Source organism: Meles meles, chromosome 4 (genome assembly GCF_922984935.1).
Source record: "Meles meles chromosome 4, mMelMel3.1 paternal haplotype, whole genome shotgun sequence".
NCBI lineage: Eukaryota > Metazoa > Chordata > Mammalia > Carnivora > Mustelidae > Meles > Meles meles.
In genome coordinates this window covers 7,430,580-7,457,273 of record NC_060069.1, presented here as the reverse complement: position 1 = coordinate 7,457,273, position 26,694 = coordinate 7,430,580, and the positions used below count along the sequence as shown (strand labels likewise).

Sequence of the window (26,694 nt, the reverse complement as noted above, 5' to 3'; positions counted from 1 at the left end):
TACTAACTTCTATTCCTAGCCTCAATTAAGTTTCCTTTTAAAGCCTACAGCCTGGCAGGTCCTGAATTGGTGGCAGGTCACTGAATATGTTCCACGTATCCTGGGCCATACACACCTGTTATGTATTAGACGAAGGCTATTCATATTGGCTCAGGAGAAGCTGACCTCCTCTTGTCCTTCTGCACAGATAAATTTTTCCAGGAAGGCTGTGCCCCTGGATCTATGCGAAATTCCAGTCTTTGTGCTCTGTGTATTGGCTCGGCAACTGGTCCAGGAAAGGAGTGTCTTCCCAATAACCATGAGAGATACTATGGCTACACAGGGGCTTTCAGGTGAGTATTTTAACCCTGAAAGAAACCCATCCCTGACAAGTTTTCTTTTTAGGGACTAAGGTGAAAGTCTAACGTTCCTGGCCTGTTAGTCTTACATGTGTTAGGGTGCCACAGTTAGCAATCATCCGTAGAAGCCTGTGTGAAGGAGCATCCAAGCCCCTATAAGACACTTTCCAGACTGGCAGAACAGTACAGATCAGAGGTTCTCAACAGGCAACGATTTCCCCTTCGGGGGAATTTTGGCAGTGTCTAGAAATGTTTTTGATTATCAAATGGGTTTGGGTGCTATTGGTATCTAATTGGTAGAGGCTGCTAAACATCTCACAAGCATAGGACAGCACCCTACAATAAAGAATTGCATGGCTCAAAATGTTACTATTGCCATGGTGAGGAAACCCTGCCATAGTTGAATACAGGAGTCAGGGTTCTGGCTCATGCTCTTCCATGCACCTTTGGGGAACCTAGAGCCAGCCATCCTCACCTGGGAATGTACAAAAGTAAAGAACATGATTTCTACATTCCCAAATGCAATTCTATTTCATGGGATGTTTATTAATTTTATAAAGACACCTGTGCACCTTATGACCCTATTACCTTTTTTAAAGATTTTATTTATTTATTTGACAGAGAAAGAGAGAGAGAGAGAGAAGGAACAAGCTGAGGGAGCTGCAGAGAGAGGGAGAAGCAGGCTTCCCAATATGTGGCTTGGTCTCAGGACCCTGGGATCATGACCTGAACCAAAGGCAGACACTTAACCTACTGAGCCACCCTAGGCACCCCCGTCCTTATTACTTTTTAACTGTCTTTTCTGATCCAGACTTGTGTTAGTAGTTCAGGAGTCCATCAACGGCACAATGATAGTGGTATTGTAATTGAGCTTCTCGGTAGTGAAGGAGAAAACACAGGTTATCCTAATTCTCCAGTTAGAGCCACCTTGTGAGTTTGTGCAAATGCAATTCACAGTCCACAAGTTTCCAATTTTTACAAAGTAGAATGTGAGTAGGGAATCACCTTAATGGAACACTGCCCCTCTAATACCTCTATTGATGACAGGGAAATGCTGTAACTCCACTGTGCCAGAAGTTAGCATTCAGTGTGTGGGAACTGAGATTGCATAACCACAAAGCAAACTGGAGGTTTTCTTGTCTGTATTACTTACATAAGTAATATGTAAGATTAGTGATAGAATGGGAGTCACAACTGCTGATATCAGATGGTTAGCCCTGGGTCTACAAGCTGACCCTCCTGAATGACACATGTGTCTCTGACCAGCTCTCTTCTTTCTCCCTGTCTGGCACTCTGCAGGTGTCTGGTGGAGAAGGGAGATGTGGCCTTTGTGAAAGACCAGACGGTCATGCAGAACACTGAAGGTACATTCACATGCTCCTCTGTCCCCACAAATTGGGGTTGCTGGGCTCACTTATGCTCAGGATGTCTTTGTGGATGTGTTATGGACTCTGTTAGGCTCAAGAGCTCTGATTCTCAACCTGTTTGTTCAGTAAAGACAGAGGTGTTTATCGGGGTAGGCAGAATAGTGAGGACCGTGAGGTTCTGGTGGTTTTGAATTCTCTTGCAGGAACATTCCCATAGGTGCAGACATTGCCTTTCCCCTAAATACTTCAGAGCACATTTCCTAAGAATGAGGACATTCTCTTACCTACCTACAGTGTGATTACCAAGAGCAGGAAATTTATACTAACATGGACTTAATACTCACTGTGTTCACAGTCCATATGCAGATTGGGTGAATTATTCCCAAAAGGTTCTGTTTAACTATTTCCTATATTTCTCGGTCCAATATATATTCCAAATAAATTCTAGGTCCCCTGAAACACGCAGAGACAATAGTACACCAGTGGGAATGAACATCAAGATCTTGGTTTCTAGAACCATTGTCCAATAGGATGAGCCAGGGCCCTTTGGAAAAATAGCTGATTCTAGGGCTGGGCAGGAAAAATGAAGGTGAGCCTGAAACATTGTGCTGAAGATGTTGGGATATGTCAAAATATACAGAAGCCATTTTTAAAGCCCTCCTACTGGCCAAATCTGGGACATCTTGAACGCTGAAAGAAATAATAATGGTAATAAGAATAACATAGGAAGAACATAGGAATACATGAGTCTATCCTGATTAAATAAAAGAAGTAAAGGAAAAGATCTTCCTTATTGTAGAACAAGAATAAATGTAGAAATAATCATGAAGTTAAAAAACTATCATTTGGCAAATAATATAGTAATAATTGTTCCAAGCAAGAAGCATCAATGGGGACTAAAACTAGTGGGTGAATATAAGATGCTGTGACACTGGAACACCAAACAATTTTTTTTTAAAGTTGGCAAGAATGAGCATTCCACCTACCCTCACCCCCCCCCGCCCCCCGTGTCACTAACTGCTTAGAGAACCCCCGCTACAGGCCAGGCAGATACTACCTCACTTCCTTTCTCGTGTCCCTGCGCCCAACCTCAGCTCTTCCCAGAAACCCACCTAGAGTGAAGCAGCTCAGCACGGACTCCTCTGAGAAGCCATCTCAGATGGCTTCCATCCCACAATAGAATCTTCTGTCCATGTGGCTAGCATTATTGAGTTCATCTCATTCTGTAATAAACTGTGGCCATAGAAACTCTTTTGAGCTCTTTTTTTTCCCTCTTATATCCCAACACTAACTGTACTAAGTGGCACACAGAAGCTGCTAAGTGCTTACTTGAAGGAATACTGTGTTGGCTAATTTTTCTTTCTTCTCTCCTGTTATTTTTGCTTTTTCCTTTAAAGGCTGTCTTTTTTCCTACTACCTGAGTGTTACCCTAAGATTGGTTCTTTGTTACCCCTTGAAAAAAATTTTTTTGGGTACTCCTCTGAGTGGGGCTTCTTTTGACTTCACCTCTCTACCCTGCAATGACTCCAAAAGCCTTACGCCCTGACGGCAACATACAGCAGAGGCCTCATCTCCCATCTAAATAACACCCCAGAGCCTCTAATTGCCATGTGGTCAGTTTTACGTACAAAGCTCACTGGCCCTGCAACCTCAATCTCTATAAGCCCAAACTCCTCATAGTTCTCTCAAAATCCACTCCTCTTCTCACAGCCTCTGTCCCTGTTGAGGACTTTATCATATGCCCTGCCAGGCAGGCCTAGATTAGTCTCTTGGTGGTCAGTACAGTGGTCAGTACGTGTAACACACCTTACACGCATAAAACCATGCCTCCTCCAGCCAGCTCTCCCTAACGAGTATGTTCTCACCAAGCTGGTTCGGCTCACACAACATGGAGAATGTGCTCTACAAAATATAAAATATTATATATATTATATTTTGTAGAGCACATGATATATTATATATTATATATATTATCATCTGTGTGTATATATATATAAATATATATATATATATATATTTTTTTTTTTTTGGGTGTGTGAACTGTTTTCCTCCTCCAATAAGACTGCAGCTTGCAGAAGGCATGCAACATAGTGTTGAGTAAATTCTTACATTATGAAGTGGAACAGAATTGGTTTGGAGAGAATGATGGTGGGTTTCCTTTGGAAGGAGCTGAGTTGGAGAGACTGGTAAGAAAGGGAAGGAGAAATATTAGAAGATGAGCAAAGATGTATGAAGTTACTTGTGGGAGAGGCACAGGCAATTTGGAGTTTTCTATTAAAACTGTAAGTATATATCTTAGGAGAGTAGGCAAAGAGGTATTTTTCTTTTATATATAATACATAATTTTATGATAGTGAAGTCACATATTAGTTGCTCAGATAAAAAATTAAATGAGCATTAAATAAAGAAAAAGATTTGCAATTCTGCCTTTTAGATGAGAACTAAAAATTGGGAAAACATATTTGAGAATTGCCTCAGGAGGAAGGAGCTGAAACCCTGAAAATGGGTGCGATTTTTCTTTTTTTCAGAGAGGATACAGAAATCATGAAGCTAGGGGCTAAGAACAGGGTACGGATCTGTATGCACAGAGGCATGTGCACATTTTCATGTAGAACCAGTATGAGTGTGTCAGATTTGGAACACTGGTCCGCTTTGCAAAAGGGCCTTTGGGAAAGTTCTTTTGCTTGCTAATGCCAGCTGGTATTGCACAGAGATTATGAACCTGCTTAGAGGGTCACCTTCTTCATATGGTAGAGTAATAAGTCCAGATGCTTTGGAAATCAGTAGAAATGAAGATGTTTTTGAACATCATCCAAGAATATATAGCTCACTTTCTCCTGGTTAGGTGGGGCAGTTAGTTTGGAAGAGGTGGTTGCTAGGAATTCCTGGTTGAATGTGAGTTGAATCTGACCTAGGTAGATGTGAGTGTCTACTGTGACCCCAGCGTGTGTACTTCTGCTGGCCTAATGGTCCCAGGTCTTTCACAAGTCTGTGGGTTGGTCACCTCCCCTCAGTGAGGGCACCTTGACCAAAGCTGTAAGCTGTGACTGACCCACCTTCTCTGTCTCCAGGAAGGAACACTGAAGATTGGGCTAAGAATCTGAAGGAAAAAGACTTCCAGCTGCTGTGCCCTGATGGCAGTAGGAAGCCTGTGAGCGACGCTGAGAACTGCTTCCTAGCCAAGGCCCCAAATCATGCTGTGGTCTCACGGAAAGATAAGGCATCTTGTGTTAGCAAAACATTACTTGAGCAGCAGGTATGGACCAGCCAGGGTCTCCCATTCTTTCCTCCTGGGCGGGTATTATTTTGGGGAGTTCGGTGCTAAATGCAGCCCATACTCAAGCATTCTCTTTCTGGAAACTAAAATAGGGAGGCTGGATTTCTTGGGCTCAGCTCTACTTATAACTCCAGGTCGCTAGAGATTAGGTCCCATGTGATCCACCTGTTTTGGGTCCACACATCTGCTTTCTTGCTCAACCCTGACCTTGGTTGAGAAAATTGGTACACTCAATTTTCTCCACCTCTATCCTTTTTGAAAACGAAGGAGAGTGATCCTGTGTGCCAGCCCTCCATGATATAAGTCATGAAAGGTGGACTGTATTTCTCTTGTTTAGAGAGACCAAGAACCATTCCAACACAGGATCCCCGTCCTCAGGGAGCTTGTCCTCTGGGGAGAACAATCAATCCAGGGCAGCACTGCCAGGGAGGTGGGGGTGGGGGAGGCTGCTTGAATATTCTAAGCGTCCTCTACCCACAAACACCATTTTCCCCTCAACAACAGCTTCCTGCCTGCCATTAGTTGTTCTTTTTTGAAATTAAGATAGCATATCTTTGTCGGTCCTCTTAAGGTAAATAATAATAATTAGCATTCAATGGACATTTTTATGTGTTAGATGTTAAACTTTCCATATTCATCATTTCATTATAATCCTACATTCATTCATTATAATCCTACGAGGCCTAGAATTAAGCCTCGTAGGATAGGATCAAAGATGCAGTCAGACATGAAATTTAACAACTACCTGTACCACCCCTCATTGGGGGTGGGGGCTCACATTTACTATCTTTTTTGACAGTAATACTTGGAAGGGACATGTTTCTGTTCTCTCATTTCCTGGAAGCAGTCCCCGAGGCCATAACCAATGAAATGGGGAAGGAGTGACTGGGTGGGTGCAAGGGACCTCCCAGAGGAGGTGAGACCAGGATGGACCCTATAGAGGATGCTGGGGCCTCGAGAAAGCGTGAAGCTGGGGCCAAAAATGGGTGAATGCCAGGTGAAGGATATGGAAACACCCTGAGGCATCCTCTACAGCTCCCTTTCATCCCAGGGCTGGTTCCCAGCTTCTATACCCCACAACCCCATCCCTGTATTCTCAGCTGCTCGCTGCCACAGGTCCTCATGCATTTTCCATCCATTTGACAGACTATGTTTGGAGGAAATGGAAATGACTGCTCGGGCAAGTTTTGTTTGTTCCACTCGAAAACCAAGGACCTTCTGTTCAGGGACGACACAAAATGTTTGGCCAAACTTCCAGAAAGCACAACATATGAAAGTTACTTGGGAGCAGCATATGTCACGGCTGTTGCTAACCTGAGACAGTGCTCCACCTCGAGTGAGTAGGGGGAAAGCATGGGGGAAGCTGATAAGCAAACACGGGGAGGGAGGGAGGAGCATTTCTGGGTGGTGGGTAGATGAGGAGGAATGGGCTGTGGCCCTTCGGGGATGAACGATAGAAACGGGCAAGATGAGATGATGAGAGAACACGGTAATCCCAGCATGTGTGAAAGGCCACTCGTATGGGTAGATGGTAAGGCAGACACAGGCTCAGGGCACTAAGGTAATGAACCACTCAGACATGAAGAAAGTCCATATAAGACAAGGAAGAAGCTGCATGTGCCCATGCCCATTGCTCTGCAGTAAACTCCTTTTTATACAGAGCTACATCATCCAATAAATACAGTAGCCTCTAATTACCTATGACAATTTAAATAAATTAATTAAAATTAAACAAAATTAAAAATTTAGTATCTCAGCCACACCAGCCAAATTCAAGTGTTCAATGGCTACACGCAGCTCCAGATCGGTGAGCAAAGAGAACGCTCCCATCGTCGCAGAAAGTTCTTTTACACAGCGCTATTCTTATGAGCTTAACAATGACAAGTTTTATAACCATAAAGTTGCCATACCTACTGCTCACCTAGAACACCATTTTTCTAAGCATTACAATACTATAAAACACACCTTTGCACTAGAACTATGTTGGACATCATTTAATCACTTGAAATCATTTGGAAGATGTGGGAAGAACATGCGGATGGAGGGAGGTTGTGCTATACCTTTTATGTGCATGTAAGTGAGCCGTGGTCCTTAAAACACTGATTCCAGGCCCTGGGGATACCGATTCAGCAAGTCTGTGCCAGGGTCCCCTAATTCCAATGTAAGGAATGTACTTACCCACAGCCACTGCTGTAAACACCTACGTTACATTCACCTACCCTGTATGCTCCATAAGGGGAGAAAGTCTGCCTCTGCTCTTCTCTGCTCCTTCTCCAGCCCCTACCAATGGAAACTGGCATGTTCTAGGTGCTTGCTGTATTAGTTCCTCACCTCTCTAAGGAGATCAGAGAGGAACAGTCCTACCAGGCTCCTCCCAGCTACATGGATTTAGGTGTGGGAGCCCTGCCTATGAGACACAAGGTAGGGGATGATACAGGGCAGGGAAACCATGTTACCATCCTTGCTGTGTGGTACTGCCCAGAAAGACACAGGAGCTGTGCAGGCAAGTGGAGAAGGCTACTGGGAGAACCGCCTGGTCCACCCATCAGACCCCCAATGGGTCTGAGTGCTTTTATATCAGGCTTAACTATTCATTCACTCAACAGAAAATAAATATACGTAGGTTTCTGACTGCCCTACCTCTCTTCTCTGTCCCACAGAACTCCTGGAGGCCTGCACTTTCCACAGATATTAAAATCCAAAAGATGGAGCCACACCAGATGGAGATGGGAGCTCTCGTGACCCATAAGCATCCCTCTGGGTCTCACTGGCCTGAATGATTTGTTTGGTTTCACAGTTCGGCGGTGGTACCTCTGTAGAACATAAAATAAAAATATTATTGGTGTTATCTTTTAAAAACTTCATTGTTTTCTAAATGTTTGGCCTGGAGGGATTTTTTTTTTTTTTTTTTTGAGTACTGACTAAAGATATGTGCAAACGAGCCCTTCCTTCAGAGTTTAATGTTCATCTGACCCCTTCCACAGCTTTGGTCTTGGTGTTACAGCCACACCTCCTGGGTACAATTCAAGTAGAAATTCTTTCTGAAAGGGGTCTGCATGCTTACTGTAATAGAATCAAGTGTATGTGGCTGTATGTGTGTGTGTTGCTAGCGAGGGGTTAGGAAGGAGGATGCTGAATGAGATATTGAGATGGAGTGTTCAGAAGAGGACAGAAAAAGAATATAGAAGACATATATTTTTAAAATATTTTAAATGAATTTCATCAGGTATATTTGAATCAGGTCCTGATTCTAGCAGGTTGGAAAAGTGAACCACTGGGACATCTGAAATTATCGCTTAACCCTGATTCCCACAGTAGTCACTGCCTTGTCTCCTCACTCTTTCCACACCTCACTTATTAATGGTTGAATATCCAGAAACCGGTCTTCTGCTCCACTCACTTCCCTGCAGCTACCCTGGCCAAGGTCACCGCCCATCTGCCAACTGTGAAAACCAATTTTAATTCTTTCAATCCTGAGTCTGTTAACTGCATTTGATACCGCTGACCACTCATCGATCACATGACTGGAGTCCCTGAGTCTAAGATCATTTCCACCATGCTTTGGAGCTACTGGGAATAGAAGAGAGAAAAATATGTCTGGTAAATGAGACATTTTAATTAATGGAAGAGATGGGAAAAATTGTGTCACTACATTTATTTCATGGTAACTCTCCATTTGCTATTTGAACGAAGAAGCACAACACTTTCAGCAAGCAGCAGTCAGTATCTGCCTGTCCTTCCTCTGGGCTCATCTCCACAAACCTCCTGGAAGTGTGTGTTGGTGCAAATGTGAGAGGACAGCAAGCAGCTGATCCTCTCCTGCTCTCATTCCTGAGAACGGCACCACCTTCCCACTTGAGTGTGGAAGGCGTGCACATTTCTTCTGCCTTTACCCAGGAAATATACTGAAGAAAAAAAAAAAAAGTCCGTGTCTTCTTAAAACCTTCTTTCTTTCATCATTCCCACACTTTACCACCAAGGCAGATCTCTCTCATTCACATAGCTCTGACTAAAAATTCTTACACAGTTGGGATAGTAATGGTAGATGTTCCCCCGTTTGGCCCTTCCTCCTTCCCTTCACTTTTAGCTCCTAGCAGAGGAATCAATGGTTATTGTAAAGGAGCTCTGCGTGTGTGTGTGTTTTTGTGTGTGTGTGCACACACATTGTGGATGGTGGATACAGAGCAGGGCCCAGGACCACAAGAAAGAAAGAAAAAGAGAACGTGGTGAAATTACTGTCATTTCTGATAGTTTTAACTGATAAACGAATTTAAAATGAAGTACTTGGTTTACTTTCTTTAGCCTCACATCTTAAATATCCTTTCTTAACCTGGAGTCCCTATTTGCCTACATTTATCAATGAAATGCCTGGAAAATGAATTGTACTATGTTAGAGCATACAGTTAAGCATAAAGGAGCCCACTGCCTGGGTTTAATGGATAAGTTATTTAACCCCTGCCTCATTTGCCTCTGTAAAATAGAATAATGGGTTGCTGTGAGGATTAAGCAAATTAATAAATTAAAATGATTTCAAACAGTGCCTGGCACTAGCAAGCACTCATTAATGTTAGTAATTACAGTCTAACCCTCTTCTCCATCTATCAGTCTTGCTTCCAAACCCATCCCTCTACTCCATTCCTCCCCTCACTCTTCCCTCCGAGTTCGCTTTTCATTCAAGTCCTCATCACAGTAGCCCCTTTGTTACAAGAGCTGCTGCTGACCACTTCCAGGACATGCCTTACTCCTGTACCACTGACTCTTCCTTTCTAGGTATCTTTGTGGGTTCCTTTCTCCTCACTTTTCATTCCGTCCGCGATTTTAATGACAATTACTTATGCCTGAAACTCGGAGGAAAATAGAGCACCTATTGTTGAGACTTTACATCTGTTTATTCTATCACCTGATTAATACAAGATTTTAAAATGCCCCGAGGCACCTGAAACTCAATATATAGAAAAGAGAGGAAATTTTCATTCTGGTTATGACCTCAACCCCTCTAATTCACTTTATGCACTCTGATCTTTTTAGTACAAAACATCAACTACTTCAGATGCAGTCTTGGTAATTCTCCCGATTAATCACCACATCCTATATATTTTCCTTCTACACATCTTTCAGATCTTTGGTCTCATTCCACACCTACACCTGTTTTCCTGGTTCAGACCCTGCACATCTTTTGCCAAAACACAGCAACAACACCCAGGTGGTCTCCCTGCTTCAGTCTTTCCTCTCTCAAGTCACCTTTCTCCATTTATCTGCCAAGCATCTCTATTACCCCCCAAAGGAAACTTCTTATCCCATTCTGGATATTGTCTAGGTTCCTCGGCATAACACACAATCACTTTAGGTCATACTTGCCAACGTTTTCTGCTTCATCTCCAGCCACTTCCGCTGAAATGACATCAGCTTAGTGACAGACTGCAAAGTAGCAGCTCCTAGGTGGGCCACTTCTGGGCCCCCAAGGTGGTTTTTTTTTTTTAAGCTTTTATTTATTTATTTGACAGACAGAGATCACAGGTAGGCAGAGAGGCAGCCAGAGAGAGAGGAGGAAGCAGGCTCCCTGCTGAGCAGAGAGCTCGACGCAGGGCTCAATCCCAGGACCCTGGCTCAGTCCTAGGACCCTGGGATCATGACCTGAGCCGAAGGCAGAGGCTTTAACCCACTGAGTCACCCAGCCCCCCCCCCCCCCCCCCCCCCGCCAAAGTTTTTTATCTGGGCGACAAGTTTTTTGTTGTTGTTGTTGGTAGTGGGTTTGTTTTTGTTTTTGTTTTAGTGTTTTCCATTACTTGCTGAAATTTGAAAAGTGGAACATTTCCCTTCTGGCTTCTCTGGAAAAACGGGAAGATCAGGCCACTTTGGCCCCACATACCTGCCTGGCAGAAGTAGAGGCTGTCCACTCTGGGCAAGAATGACAGCCGCACTTTTCAACAGCTTCACCCCACGCACTGATTTTCCTAGCTGCTTCCCACAATGTCGAAATCTCCGTTGCAGCCCTAGACTTACAGTATAGGCAACTGAGTTGCCCGTTTTCTTCTACACAGAGCACTTTTCCTCCTTTTACACCTGCAGAGGCGGACCCATCCCTCATGGCTCAGTTCCTCTCACTTTCCTCCACGAGCTTTTCTCTGAACCAGTGAAGGATTATAAGTCCCTTTCTGTATTCCCATATCGCACCGTACATTCTCCGTCACATCCCATGCCATATTATACTCAGATGAAATATTCGTGTAATCCTTGAGTTTCTCACAAGACTCACCTCGGGAAAGGAGCGACTGGAAATCCTCAGTAAAGATTTCTTAAGCCATTCGTTTTATTCAGCCATTATTCCGTCAACACCCATGAAGAGGGAGGCGATATTCAACTCCTGTCTTAAGGGATAAGAACGTCCCTCGTGAAATTTCGCCAAACGCCGCTGGGGAAACAGTACGCAAGAGAACTGCAACTCCCATCAGGACCTTCGGGATCCCCGCCCCTGAAAGAGGAAATATAAATTGAGGACTACCACTCCCGTGATGCTCCGCTTCGGACGCCTGCGCAGAGTCTAGGGCCACGTCGCTTTCGCGGCGCTGGAGACCACGCACCTCAGCCATGGCTTCCGCGGACACCCGGCGGGTGGCGAATGGCGGCAGTGTCGGGGGAGCCTTCCAGCCCCACCTAGACTACTTGCGGCAGGAGCTGCAGCAGAGGGACCCGACACTGCTGTCAGCCGTGGTGGCGCTTCTCGCGGTGCTGCTGACGCTGGGTAAAGAGGCGGCGGGTGGTTTTGGCGGGTGTGTGGCCGGCGGGGTTCCGAGCTTGGACTGGGCTTGTGCAGACCGCGGACGCGGGGCGGCGAAGGCACCTGGGGGGCATCTGGAAGGGAGACTCACCTCTTATACCAAACTGCCTTGGTGCCTGAAGCACGGGGAGTAACGTTCCATTAAAGAAGATTCCCTGCGACACTTGGAGCGACGTCCTGGTCCTTGGGGGCGCGGGTTATTCTTCCTTTATGGGCCCTGTTACGCCTGAGCGCGCGGTCCTTCCCTCCTCCCGGACCCCCCCCCCCCCTTTTCTTTGCTCTTACTACCAAGACTCACGCGGTCTCCACTCCCAAATTTGAGTCCTGGGCGCTGGGGATACACAGTGAGTCAAGATTGCACTTGAGAAGTCCACGATCCACAGACGCAGAAAGGTTGACAGTTGATAGTGGCTGGCACTTAGAGGAGTCCCTAATGATAGAGTAGGCGGTTAGACTGGAGGTGGAGGCAAGGACGTTGATAAGTGGGTTACACATTGAAAGCCTGGGGGCACAACATCACATTTATGGGGAATCCAAGAACCCAGACCTCCGTTCGCTCAGCTCGGACTCTCCCACCGGTAACACTAACAACTGTAATGATTATAGTGATGGTGAAAACAATAAAAGTTAAGTTCCAGCTGAACGAGGTGTTCTGTGATTAACTTCTGTTAATTTCCCTACCCCAACAATACAGGTGTACTGTTGGTGAACAAGGCATAATTTTGGTTGTTTTTGTCTATTCCACAGTGTTCTGGAAGTTCATCCGGAGCAGAAGGAGCAGTCAAAGAGCTGTTCTTCTTGTTGGCCTGTGCGACTCTGGGAAAACATTGCTCTTTGTCAGAGTAAATGCTTTGATTTACACCTCTTCTAAAGTTAATAGGAAATGTTAGGCCATATCATTATTACTGTGAGGTCATAGTTCATTTTGGAAAGGAAGCTGATGCTTGCAATTTGGGGGGTTAATTCTTGATTCACTTGGAAAGACTTGAAAAGCTTGAACAGGCTCTTGAAAAATTCATAAACTGGGATTTCTTGACGGTTTCTGTTTTCTTGCACTTGCCAGATACTAACATTTAGTATTTATCTCAAAAGTTACATAGTTTTATGGAACTACTTTCCTGTGGTGTCTAAGGATGCCAGAACAGCTGAAGAGATAGAAGACAGTGATCTGTATAGGGTGTATAATCTTGTTTAACAAACTCGTCTGAGAACTTGTCAGAGAAGTTTTTTTAAAAGGTTGATTCTTTGACATACTGGGCCACTTAGCCATCTTTTCACTAATATTTAACCTAGTATTTTAAACAATTTTTTGGTATGGAGAGTAGCAGAGGTTTTCTTATTATTCTTCCTTTTGAGAAGATAAATTATTTCCTTTCTACTTCAGAAATAGAACTCGTAATCATTTGTGATGATTAAAAATGTTTATGGAAGTTTGGTGAATTGGGCTACTAAGGATTTGAAACTAGGTTTTTTGTTTCTGTTTTTTTTTCATTGTGGAGTGGGGAATGAAGATGCTATGAATTAGATTTTTCTACAAGGGAAAAACAGTTGTTGCAAGCAACATTTATTTATTTGACCTGACCAACTGGAGAATTAGAAGAAAATTACTCTCTTTAGGTTTGCTATTTATATATTTACTCTGATCTCCCTCAAATTGTTTTTTTTTCTTTTTTTTTTTTTTTACAGTTGTTAACTGGCCTTTACAGAGACACTCAGACATCTATCACTGACAGCTCTGCTGTGTACAGAGTCAACAATACCAGGGTAAGGGTTTGTAGAATGTTGGGAGTCTGACAATTTTACTTTACTTTGGTGCATCAGGGAAGGACATTTGTTATACGAATTAGTCTGATGGTGTAGGTACCATTCATAGCTTATTTTTATGGATAGATAGAGTTCATGTGACAAATTCTGCTTTTGGTCATCCAAGCAATCTTGCCATCCCCTGTTTTGTTGTACTTCATACACACTGATGTTATATCATTTTACTAGTTTTTGTTTCTGTGTCTTCTTTCCAACTTTACCATGAGTTCTAGAAGGTGAGCATTAAACCTTTTCCTTTATATTTTGAAGTGGTAATATATGTATATGGGACAAAAATTCAAAAGGTTAAAAGGAATATTCAGTGAAAAGTAATTTTGCCTTTCTTGTCCCTACTAGGTCTTCTCCTTAGAGGTAATAACTTACTATTTTCCTGTGGGCTCTTCAGATGGTCTGTGCATATGCAAACCTATCTATATATCTGTTAATTTTTTTTCTTAAGATTTTATTTTTAAGTAACTTCTTCACCCAACATGGGGCTTGATCCCACAAACCCAAGATCAAGAGTTGCCTGCTCCACCAGCTGAACCAGCCAGGCACCCCAGTTATTTTCTTTTTTAACTCTTTGTTGGCCCACTGTTTTTTGGTTTTTTATTTTATTTTTTATTTTTTAAATTTAAATTTAAATTTTTTTTTTAAAGATTTATTTATTTTAGAGAGCAAGAGAGAGCGTGAGCGAGAGAGAGAACACCCGTGCACAAGCCAGGAGAGGGGCAGAGGAAGAGATGAGGGGAGACTCTCCAGCAGACTTCTTGCTGAGCATGGAGCCTGATCTGGGGCTGGATCCCAGGACCCTGAGATCAGGATCTTAGCTAAAACCAAGAGTTGGGTGCTTAATCCACTGCGCCACCCAGGTGCTCCATATTTTATTTTGTTATTATTATTATTTTTTAACAATATGATTGATACAGTTGTGTTGTTTTGTTTTATTAAATTAACTTTGTATCTTTTTACTTTTTTCCTTTTGGAAAACTTAAGATTATATATGAAACTTGCATATTTTTACTAAAAATGTAGCAGTGCCTGGGTGGCTCAGTTGGTTAAGCAGCTGACTCTTGATTTCCACTCAGGTCATGATCTTAGGGTTATGATATTGAGCCCTACATATGGCTTTCTGCTAGGCCTGGAGACTGCTTGAGATTTTCTACCTTTCCCTCTGACCCCACCCCCTGCCTACTCATGTGTGCTCTCTCTAAAAAAGAAAAAAGAAAATATAGAACATTCCTCCCTTCTTTGTTACCTTCTCCCACCCACCCCCCCTCATATGTTTTGGATGTAGTCTGTCTCTCTCAAGTTAGTAATGTGTCCAATATTGTGTCTTTTGAATTGCTTGTGGTGGTATAGTAATGATTATGAAATGTCCCTAGACTTTATCAGTATTTTTTTTTTTTAAGATTTTATTTATTTAGGGGCACCTGGGTGGCTCAGTGGGTTAAGCCTCTGCGTTCGGCTCAGGTCATGATCCCGGGGTCCTGGGATCCAGGCCTGCATCGGGCTCTCTGCTCAGCGGGGAGCCTGTTTCCTTTCTTCTCTCTCTGCCTGCCTCTGTGCATACTTGTGATCTCTGTCTTTCAAATGGATAAATAAGATCTTTAAAAAAAATTATAAAAAGATTTTATTTATTTATTTGACAGATAGGGATCACAAGTAGGCAGAGAGTCAGGCAGAGAGAGAGGAGGAAGCAGGCTCCCTGCTGAGCAGAGAGTCCGATGCGGGGCTCGATCCCAGGGTCTTGGGATCATGACCTGAGCTGAAGGCAGAGGCTTTAACCCACTGAGCCACCCAGGTGCCCCATCAGTATTTTTTTTAAAGCTACTGTACATCATGCTTTTACCCATAAAAGACTGCACAGACTTCATGATGGCTCCTAATGAACCCAGCTGTAATTATGTGAGATCAGTGCATGATACTGACTCCCTCCTGCTGAACAGTGGTTAAGGCTGGCTATGGATGAGGTAGAACATCTCAGAAAAGTTTGTGGGCCTGATAATTGCACCAGGGTTATATCAGAGTCTTACTGAGCACAGCTACATCCTCACTGAAGCTGAGCTCAAGACCTGAAATGAGTAACACTTACGTGGGTGCTTAATGAGTCAGCACGTATGGGCAGAACACCTCACTGTTTGAATGATTGACACAAAATATTGACAGCTGGAACAAATAAACGGTGTGTCTAGTTGACAGATATTCAAAAGTTAAATTACAGTGGACATGTAAAGGCATGTTTTGTTTTTACAAAGGTTGGGGATTCCTGTAATGGTAACATGCTATGTAATAAAGTATAGATCTCCTGTCACATCATTTAGTTTGTGAATATTTACTGCCGTTTTCACATGTTTTTGTTTTTATTCATACTAATATATTTCCCCAGGCTCCGGTGGGCTACACTTCCATGACTCCCCCAGATAGGGTCATTTTCTCACATACCCTGGGAACATTTATCAAAGTTGTAATTTACATTTATTTGTAATTTTACATTGTGTTGATATTTCCGATTGTACTATAAACCCTGTTGGAATAGGAATTATGTTTGTTTTTGCTCACTGTTCAATCCCCAGAGTCTCTACTAATGATGTATAAATAGAAGATGCTTTGTGAACATTTGTTTGATTCATTAGTTAATTATGGTGAACATTTTTTTGATTCATTAATAAAAATGGATGCTGTTCTGGTACCTGAAATCTCATATGAGAAGTTTATGTTGTGAATGTGAGTCAGGACTGAAACACTGATTTATTGTTATTGCTGCCATCCTTAGGCCACTAGCCTGACCTTGATTGATCTCCCAGGCCATGAGAGCTTGAGACTTCAGTTCTTAGAGCGTTTTAAGGCTTCAGCCAGGTAAGTAGGATTTGGAGTGAACTTGCCTGAATCTCTTATCACTGCCACCCATACTTTCTCTGGTGGGGAAAGAGCATGGACCCTGGAGTCAACCATTTCTGGGTTGCAAGCCCACCTGTACTAGGATTTTATGAAGATTATATGAGATAACATTTGAAAGTATTTCTTAAGAGTCTTCAGAAAGTGTTAACCCTCACCATATTAGTAAATTTTTCATTTACTTTGAGGACAAATTTTAATGTGTAGAACTATTAAAATCCAAAAAATGAATTGGAAGGCTAGGTGAAATCCTAGAAGTTATTTAAATCCAACATTATATATTTTTGTTCTTAAATTACCTAATTTACCTAAATTTAGTGCCTCAAAAGTAGAGAACAAATTTTTATATTTCTTTTACTATTTTCCTAATGTTACTCTTAAAATTCTTGTGCTGCAGTTGAAGATAGTTGTTTCTTGTTTTGTCTCTAACACTGATAAGAACTTAAGAGGAAAATCAATATACCACATTTCATTGATTTTAAAATATTTTAATATCGGTGAAATTAGAATGCTAGTTATAGTTGTTTGTGTCATAGTTTAATTGGTAGTATTTTCCCTTTCTTAGTTGTACTTGAAATAATAATGTGTCTTTTACAGTGGAATCTTAGGTTTGATGGAATGGGCAGTTGTTTCTTTTCCTTATTTTTGAAGTCTTGAAAGTCTTGACTTCTTTTTTGTTGTTGCTTCCTTGCCCACAAGATGGTGGTGATGAGCAATCTGTTCTGCAAATTAAAAAAAAAAAAAAAAAAAGACTATTTTTTAGAGCAGCTTTAGGTTCACAGCAAAATTGAGCAACAGATCCAAAGACTTCCTAAATTACTCTGCACTCCACACACATGCATAGCCTTCCCTGTTACAAGCATCCTTCTCCAGAGTGGTTTGTTTGTTACAACTGATGAACTCCTACACCGACACATCGTAATCATTCTGAATCTGTGTTTTACATTAGGATTCACTCTTGGTCTTGTATATTTCTACACATTTGAACAAATGTATAATGATGTATTCACCATTTATAGTTTCATACAGAGTACTTTCACTGCCCTAAAAATCCTCTATGTTCTTCTAATTCATCCCTCTGTTCCCTAATCCCTGACAGCTACTTAAATCTTTTGATGGTCCCCACATGGCACTTTTTTTCAGAATATCATGTATTTGGAATCATACAGTAGGTAGCCTTTCAGGTTGTCTTCTTTCACTTACTAATATGCATTCAAGTTACTTCCATGTTTTTTCATTGTTCAGTAGCTCATTTCTTTTTAGTGCTGTTTAATATGTCATTGTCTGGAGGTACACAGTTTATTTGTCCATTCACCTACTAAAGACTTCTTGGTTGCTTCCAAGTTTTGGCAGTTCTGAATAAAGCTGCTGTAAACATCCATGTGCAGGTTTTTGTGTGGACATAAGTTTTTGGGTGAATATCAAGGACTGCAGTTGAGGAGCCATATGGTAAGAATATGTTTAGTTTTGTGAGAAATTGCCAAGCTGTCTTCCAAAGTAGCTATACCATTTTGCATCCCCACCAGCAATGTATGAGAGTTCCTCATACTCCAGTGTAAGAGAGTTGCTCTGCGTCCTCCCAGGCATTTAGTGTTGTCAGAGTTCTTGATTTCAGCTGTTGTAGTAGATCCATAGTGATATGTAACTTCTTTAAGTTGCATTTCCCTGATGACATTGATAGGATGTGGATCATCTCTTCATCTATTTATTTGCTGTCTCTAGATCTTGTTTGGTGCGGTATCTAAAGATCTTTGACCCATTTTTTAATTGGGTTGTTTTCTGTTGTTGAGTTTTAAGAGTTCCTTGTGTATTTTGGATAAAGTTCTTTATCAGAAATATGTTTTGCAAATATTTCCTCCCAGTCTTTGATTTATCTTCATTCTTTTGATGGTGACTTTTGTAGAGCAGAAATTTTTATCTTTAATAAAGTTCAGTTTATACTTTTTTTTCCCAGGAGTTATGCCTTTAGTGTTGTATCTAAAAAATCATTGCCAGACCCAAGATATCTAGATATTCTCCTGTGTTCTCTCTCAGGCCTTTTTATGATTTTGTGGTTTACATGTAAATATGTGATCTTCTTGTGAAAAGGATATGATCTGTATCTGTTCATTGTATGTATCCATTTTTTTTGCACGTGGATGTTTAGCTGTCCCAGCATTGTTTGAAAAGATATCTTGTTCTGTTGTACAGATCTTACTCAATGATGAGGTTCCATTCTAATAAACCTATAATAAGTTGAAAATATCTCCAGTTGAAAATACATTTAATATACCTACTGAATGTCATAGCTTAGCCTAGCCTACCTTGTACGTGTTCAGAACACTTAACACTGGCCTACAGTTGGGCAAAATCATCTAACAAGTGTTGAATATATCCATGTAACTTGCTGAATACTATACTAAAAGTAAAAACCAGAATGGTTGTGCGTATTAGTTGTTTACCCTCTTTATCCAGTGCCTGACTGGGAATGGTGGCTCAGTGCTGCTGCCCAGTATCATGAGATTGTACTCCATATTGCTAGCCCAGGAAAAGATTAAAATTCAAAACCTGAAATACGGTTTCTGTTGAATGTGTATTGCTTTTGCACCATTGTAAGATAAAAAGCTTTAAGTTGAACTATTTTAAGTCAGGGACCATCTGTATTGCTTTTCTTCCTTTGTCAAAGATCACTTACCACTTAACTATATGAGTAGGGGTCTCTTTCTGGACTTTATTCTGTTCTACTGATCAAGACCATGCTTTCTTGATTACTAAAGCTTCATAGTAAGTCGGGCAGTGTCAGTCCTCCAAGCTTTGCTCTTCAGTATTGTGTTGCTATTCTGGGTCCTTTGCCTCTCCATATAAATTACAGAATCAGTCTGTCAACATCCGTAATAAGTTACTAAGGTTTTGATTGGATTTCCTTGGAATCTGTAGATGAAGTTAGGAAGAACTGACATTTTGAAACTGTTTAGTCTTCCTATCTGTAATGGTGGAATATCTCTGTTTATCTAGTTCTGCTTTGATTTTGTTGATCAGTTTTGTAGTTTCCTCATATAGATCTTATACATATTTTATTGTATTTATACCAAAGTTTCATTTTTGGGGGGATGATAATATAAATGGTATTGTGTTTCTAACATTTTGTTGTTGTGGGTGCTGTTTTTTACTGTTATATGAAAGCCTCTCTCCAGAATGGGTTCATATTTCCTTCTGTTGGGGGCCCTTGGAGTTCATTGAATCTGGCCCCATTTTTATATAAATCTTTCTGCATCTTATGTTGTGAAAGAGTGTAAATTCATACCTCCGACCCCTAATCTGGTTGGCACGGGAGGCCTGGTATTTCAGTTCCTTTTGGATTATTTTCCCACACCTCCCTCCACTAGACAGCTTTTAAGTTGTAGGCTTTTTGCAGAGGGTTCAGTTCCAGCTCCCTGACTGCATGTTGGCCATTGCTCATTTCCAGCTACTCCTGAGCATTCAAACCCTAGTCCCTGCAGTCTGTTATCTGCTCTTTCTCCTGGACGGCTTTGCTTTAGCTCTGATACCTCTTTACTTGTGCCACATGAGGGTTCTCACTGTTGCTGCCTTAGGTTGGGCCCTGCCAGGCCACTGTGCTTCTATTTGGGTTACCCTCTTAGATTTATCTGTCTTCCTTGAAGCACCAATATTCTTTGTAATAGAAAGGCACAAACTCTGGAGGTCAGTGTCATTCCCCTTTGCTGCTTGGCCTGGTTTCCTCCTGTGTACCAGCCTGCCTTGAGCTCTGTAGGCCACCCTGTTCCACTCCTTTGTGCTCTGCACATACTACTTTCCAGGCAGTCTGTGTCCCAATTTTTTGGTCTGGCTAAAATTCAGCCCAGTCGTTGACATCCTCCTTTAAGTCATCTTGACCTGTTCTCATGTAAATGGTCTTCTTCTTTGTTCCCGCTGGTGCACAGATCTGTTTTAGCATTTTATGACACAGTTTTGTATATGATGATTTCCTGGTCTTTGAGGGCAGGCATGATTTCCTTTTTTATCTTTTTGGATTATTCATTGATAATACAGTAACTTTTGTTTTTTGTTGTTGTGCATTTTATAAAACTTGATAAAAAATATTTCAAACTGTATAGTCACCAGAAGTACATAGTTAACAAAAAATGCACACACTTGGCATCTCCTCAGTAGTCCTTTGTTAAGTAAGTATTTGTATGGTGTGATTACATGTGTGCACACTTGCATTTGAGCCTGCTGTGTGTTACTAATTAGGACTGAATTGGATGAAATTAAGGATGTAACTTTTCAGTATAATGCTGCACTCCTGCATGCTTACATGCTGGTTTTTCGTTCTCCTCCTCCAGGGCTGTTGTGTTTGTTGTGGACAGTGCAGCCTTCCAGCGAGAGGTGAAAGATGTGGCAGAGTTTCTGTATCAAGTCCTCCTTGACAGTATGAGTCTGAAGAACACACCATCATTCTTAATCGCCTGCAATAAGCAAGGTGCCATCATGTTTTCCAGCAATAATAATTGAGATTTTTCTGGGATTGTTACTAAGAGCTAATACGTTTGTTATTATTGAGGATGAGAGATGATATGTTAAGGAACTATGAAGGATTTTAAATCTAAAAATTGTTTATGTACCTGCATTTTTATTAGTTTTTTAAAAATTTTTATTAATTTTGTTAGTTTTACCAGTCTGTTCTAAGGAGTGTCTATTACCAGTTTTTCTTTGATACAGTGTTTTATATTTCACAAAATTATAAATCATTTTACTTTATTTACCAAGTTAAGTTTGTCAGATTGACAAACTTATATGTCCTATCACACACAGTTGTGGAGGGCCAGGGGACTGTCTATCTTTTCAAACAAATTTACCTTCCAGCACATTTTATCAAGGAGGGTTTGCACGGGTTGTGTTTTCTTTAAGCTCATAACCTTTAAACATTTTCTATCACACCCAGTAATCTGAGGCTTCAGTTTCATTATCTCTAACATAAGATAAACTAGTTGATTTTATAGTGTTCTTTCAGACTAGAATTCTGATTCTACAGAGAGCCTAGTGCATTTCTCAGAAGTGATCAGGTCGTAATAACCCTAACAATGCCTAATCAGGAATTGGTGTTAGGATCATTACCTGGCCTCTCTGTTCCTTCTCTTTGGTATTGGAGAGAAGGTAATATTTATTTGGCTTTTGCTGGGTGCCAAACCAGCCAAGAGGGTGTTCCTCTCTTACCAAGGGGCAATTAAGTGACTTACTATCTTAGTATCAGCTGGAAATGTGCTTAGTTTACTTTTATATGACAAGTAGGATGTTTCTATTTACAATCAAAAAGCTGGTAGGTTTTCTCTCTGATACACTGGCTGGACTTACATGTATTTTGATTTAAAAGGTCTGTAAGATGTAGAAACTTTCATGAACTAGTCAATTTTAGGGATATGAGCTTAATATATTTGTAAGCATTATTATAGGAAACCCATACCTGAAAATTAGAAAGCTTATTTTAGTAGTTAAGCTACTAATGGTAAAAAGCTCTTTAGGAAAAAAAAGAGGGGAAAGAAACTTACTGGTTTAAATTGGAATTTTCCATATGTGCAAGAGGTCTTGGGAAAAGACCCTTTCTGGTTTAAACTATAACAATGTCTTTATTTCTTTACAGACATTACAATGGCAAAATCCGCAAAGTTAATTCAGCAGCAGCTTGAGAAAGAACTGTGAGTATGAATAAGTCATGTTGATTAATGTAGATCTTAACACTTAGGAAATTTGAACATATTGCTTAAGGTCTTTGGTTGTATGTAATTATCATAGCCCAAAGAATAGTGTGACATATATTTGTTAAATAATTGACAAAATCAATGGAATTCTAAAAAGCATCAATGGGATGTTTATGGATACTTTAAAAATGCGTGGAAAAAAAACCTCAGGTTTATTGAGACCATAAGCTCAATTTATTTTCCCACTGTTTCTAGTTCATTTATATAGTAGATATGAAAGGTTTTAGAAACTAAAAAATTTGAAAGCCATGGAAATTTTTGTTGACAAAATAAGGAAGGAATGCTTTAAGAGAATTTAAAAATCTATTATACTATTTTATAGCTTATTTTATTATTTTCTAGCTACTTTGCAATATCATTTAGCTTATTTTAGTGTTTAAAAATTTGTAAAGTGAGCTTTTGAATAACCTTTTGAATTTTAAGAAATCTACTAGCACGTCTGTACTCTCCCAGTTTGTAAGAGCTAGCTACAGCTTGCTTACCCAGGAGCTACCATCAATATTATATGAAGCGGGTGCCTGGGTGGCTCAGTGGGTTAAGCCGCTGCCTTCGGCTCAGGTCATGATCTCAGGGTCCTGGGATCGAGTCCCGCATCGGGCTCTCTCCTCAGCAGGGAGCCTGCTTCCCTCTCTCTTTCTCTCTCTCTGCCTGCCTCTCTATCTACTTGTGATCTCTCTCTGTCAAATAAATAAATAAAATCTTTAAAAAAAAATATTATATGAAGCAAGCAATTTTTCTTGCTGCTGTTGTGTAGATTTTTTTTTTTTAATTTAAGAAAAGAATCTAATGAGAAAAAATTGTGTAAGTTCAACTTTGAGGGGTACCTGGGTGGCTCAGTCAGTTAAGTATCTGCCTTTGGAGTAGGTCATAATCCCGGGGTCCTGGGATAGAGTCCTGTATCAGGCTCCCTGCTCTCCGGGGAGCCTGCTTCTCCCTCTGCCCTGCCCCCTGCTCATGCACTCTCTCTCAAATAAATAAAATCTTTAAAAAAAAAAAAGAATTCAACTTCGAGCACATTTTTTCCCCCACTGGGATTTACTTACTCATTTATACATTTAACATCTAGTATATGGCAAGCCCTGCTTTCAGGATGTGGCTGTAGGGGGAACTGTAGGTTTGACAAACTCCTGCTCAGGGTGTGCAAACAAGAAATAGTTTTACATTTTTAAAGGGCAGGTTAAAAAAATAGGAAAAGTAGAAAAATATGTGACAGAGTCTAAATGTCACCCACAAACCCAAAACATTTAATTTGTGGCTTTTTACAGAAAAATTTTATAAGGCCTGGTCTGTCGTTTTCTGTGTTTGTTTTTTTTTAAATTTTAACTGAGAATGATATATTTAATTCCATATGCTTTAAACTTTTTAATATATGAATCGAAGAGTAAAGTTAACAGTTCAGTCAGATTAATCAAAGACCTCCTGCTTTCAAGTTGAATATCAAATGAGATTTTTTTAAACCCCTTTATGGGGGGGGCAATTGATACATAAAAAGCCATGCATATTTAATGTGTACAACTCCATGCATTTGGGGATAAGTATCTGCCTTTGAACCCATCACCACCATTGAGGCCCTAAAAATACCATTATTTTGTAGTTTCCTCCTGCTCCCTTTATTGTTTGTGTTTGTGTGAGGGTGAATGAGAGAAAGAAAGAGTTTCATGAGAATACTTGAGATCTATAGTATTGGCAGATTTTAAGTATACAGTGCAGTATTGTTAGCTATACACACTGCTGTATAGATCTCTGGTACATACTTATTTGCATAAGTGAACCTTTTTTAAAAAAAGATTTTATTTATTTGAGAGAGAGAGTTGGGGGAGGAGCAGAGGGAGAGGGAGAAGTAGGCTTCCCTCTCTCCATGAGCAGAGAGCCCAACATGGGCTGGGATCATGCGCTTAGCCGAAGGCAGACGCTTAACCGACTGAGCCACCCAGACGCACCTGTATAACTGAAACTTTATAACTTTTGACCTAATAACCAAAGGCTCCCCATTTCTCCCTCTCCCCCACTCCAGTAACCACCATTCTACTCTGCTTCAATGTGTTTGTTTTAGATTCCATATGTAAGTGTGATTATATATTATTTGTCTTTATTGGGTTTGTTATATCACTTAGTATAATAGGTTCATCCATGTTGTTGTAAATAGGATTTCCTCCTTTTTCAGGGCTAGAGAATATTCATTGCATGTATGTTCCACATTTTCTTTATCCATTCGTCCTTTGATGGACATGTAGTTTGCTTCCATATATTGCCTCTTGTAGTAATGCTCCAATGATCATGAGAGTGCAAGTACCTCTTCAAGAACCTGATTTTAATTCCCTTAGATAAATACCCAGAAATGGAATTTCCAGATCATATGGTAGTTTTATTTGTAATTTTTTGAGGAATCTTCATGCTGTTTTCACTTTACATTCCCACCAACAATGTACCAGGATTGCCTTTTGTCTGCATCTCTACAACTTAACTTGTTTGTTTTGTTTTAATGTTAGTCACTATCTCAGATGTGAGGGTATATCTCATGGTGCTTCTGATTTGCATTTCCCTGATGATTAGTTATGTTGTGTACCTTTTCATGTACTTATTGGCATTTGTGTCCTCTTTGGAGAAACGTCTGTTCAGAAATGTCTATCCTTTGTCCATTTTTCAATTGGATTATTTGGTTTTTTTTTGTTGTTAGTGCCTTGTAGGAGTTTCTTATATATTTTGGATATTAACCCTTATCAGATATATGGTTTGCAGGTATTCTCCAATTCCAGGTTATCCTTTTATTTTACAGATTGTTTCTTTTGCTCTGCAGAAGTTATTTAAATTAGCAATCACATTTATGTTTCCTTCTGTTGTGTATGCTTTTGGTGTCATATCCAAAAACTCATTGCCACAACCAGGGTCACTGAGCTTTTCCTTTGTGTTTTCTTCTTGGGTTTTTATGGCTTAAGGTCTTATGTGTAAGTCTTTAATCCATTTTGAGTTGATTTTTGTATATAGTATAAGATAAAGGTCCAATTTTATTCTTTTGCTTGTAGATAATCCGGTTTTCCTAGGACCATTTATTAAAGACTATCCTTTACCCATTGTAAATTCTTGTCATCCTTATCAAAGGTTGATTGACTGTATGTGTGGGTTTATTTCTGGCCCCTCTACTATATTCTACTGGTCTCTGTGTCTTCTTATATCAGTATCATACTGTTTCGATTCCTATAGCTTTGTTATATGATTTGAAACCTGCAAGTGTGATGTTTCCATCTTTTTTGTTTTTACTCAAGATTACTTTTACTATTATGGGTCTTTTTGTGGTTCCATATGAATTCTATCAATTGTTTCTTCTATTTCTGCAAAAAATTATTCCATTGGAATATTGATATTGCATTGCATCTGTAGAGGGCTTTGCATCATACAGACATTTTAACAATATTTAATTACTCTAATTGAGGAACAAGGATATCTTTTCCTTTATTCATGTCTTCAGTTTCTTTCACAGATGTCTTATAGTTTTCAGTATATAGATCATTTGCCTACTTTAGGGTTTACATTTACGCTTAAGTATTTTATTTTTGATGCTTTGTAAACAGGATTGGTAATTCCTAATTTCTCTAATAGATCATTAGTAGGGTATAGAAACATAACTGATTTTCGTATGTTGATTTTGTATCCTGCAACTTTACTAAATTTGTTTAGTAGTTCTGTTTCTTTGATGGTGATTTAGGGATTTATATATATAAGATTAAGTCATCTGTGAACAGAGATAATCTTCTTTTTGATTTTCATGCTTTTTATTTCTTTCTTTGACTAATTGCTGTCTCTAGGACTTACAGTGCTATGCTGAATACACGTGATGAGAGTGGGCATCCTTGTTTTGATCTTAGAGGAAAAGCTTTCAGCTTTTCACTGTTGAATATATTTTCTGTGGGCTTGTCATATATGACCTTTATTATTTTGAGCTATATTCCTTCTGTGCCTGTTTCATTGCATTTTAATCATGAAAGGATGTTGATTTTTGTCAAGTGATTTTTCTTCATTGAGATGATTGTATGATTTTTATCCTTCATCCTGTTACTGTGGTGTATCACCTCTATTGGTTTGTATATGTTGAACTATCTTTCCATCTTGAGTAAATCCCATTTGATCATAGTGTACAATCTATTTAATATATGTACTGTTGAATTTGGTTTGCCAGTATTTTGTTGAGGATTTTTGTACCTATGTTCATTAGGTACTTTGGCCTATACTTTTCTTGTAGTATCCTTATCTGGCTTGGCTATCAGGGTAAGGCTAGCTAAAATGAGTTTGGAAGTGTTACCTCCTCTTTAATTAGGAAGAGTTTGAGAAGAATTGGTGTTGATTCTTCTTTAAATGTTTGGTAGAATTCACCAGTGAGCCATCTTGTCTTCACCTGTTCTTTGCTGGTTTTTTGATTACTGATTCAGTCTCCTTCCTCATTATTGGTCTGTTCAGATTGTCTGTTTTTTCAAGATTCAGTTTTGGTATGTTGTGTGTTTCT

At 40.3% G+C, this 26,694-nt stretch overlaps 1 protein-coding gene across 1 annotated transcript in view; it reads left to right on the top strand.

Moving 5' to 3' along the window:
• Positions 1-26,694, top strand: part of LOC123940273 (serotransferrin-like) — a 62,247-nt gene that overhangs the window by 21,530 nt on the left and 14,023 nt on the right. Inside the window, 11 exon segments of the mRNA XM_046002913.1 lie at positions 188-332; positions 1,638-1,702; positions 4,777-4,961; positions 6,129-6,318; positions 11,462-11,551; positions 11,554-11,724; positions 12,508-12,602; positions 13,447-13,524; positions 16,340-16,422; positions 20,784-20,920; positions 22,079-22,133. Of these exon segments, the coding sequence (XP_045858869.1) occupies positions 188-332; positions 1,638-1,702; positions 4,777-4,961; positions 6,129-6,318; positions 11,462-11,551; positions 11,554-11,724; positions 12,508-12,602; positions 13,447-13,524; positions 16,340-16,422; positions 20,784-20,920; positions 22,079-22,133 (1,294 nt within the window).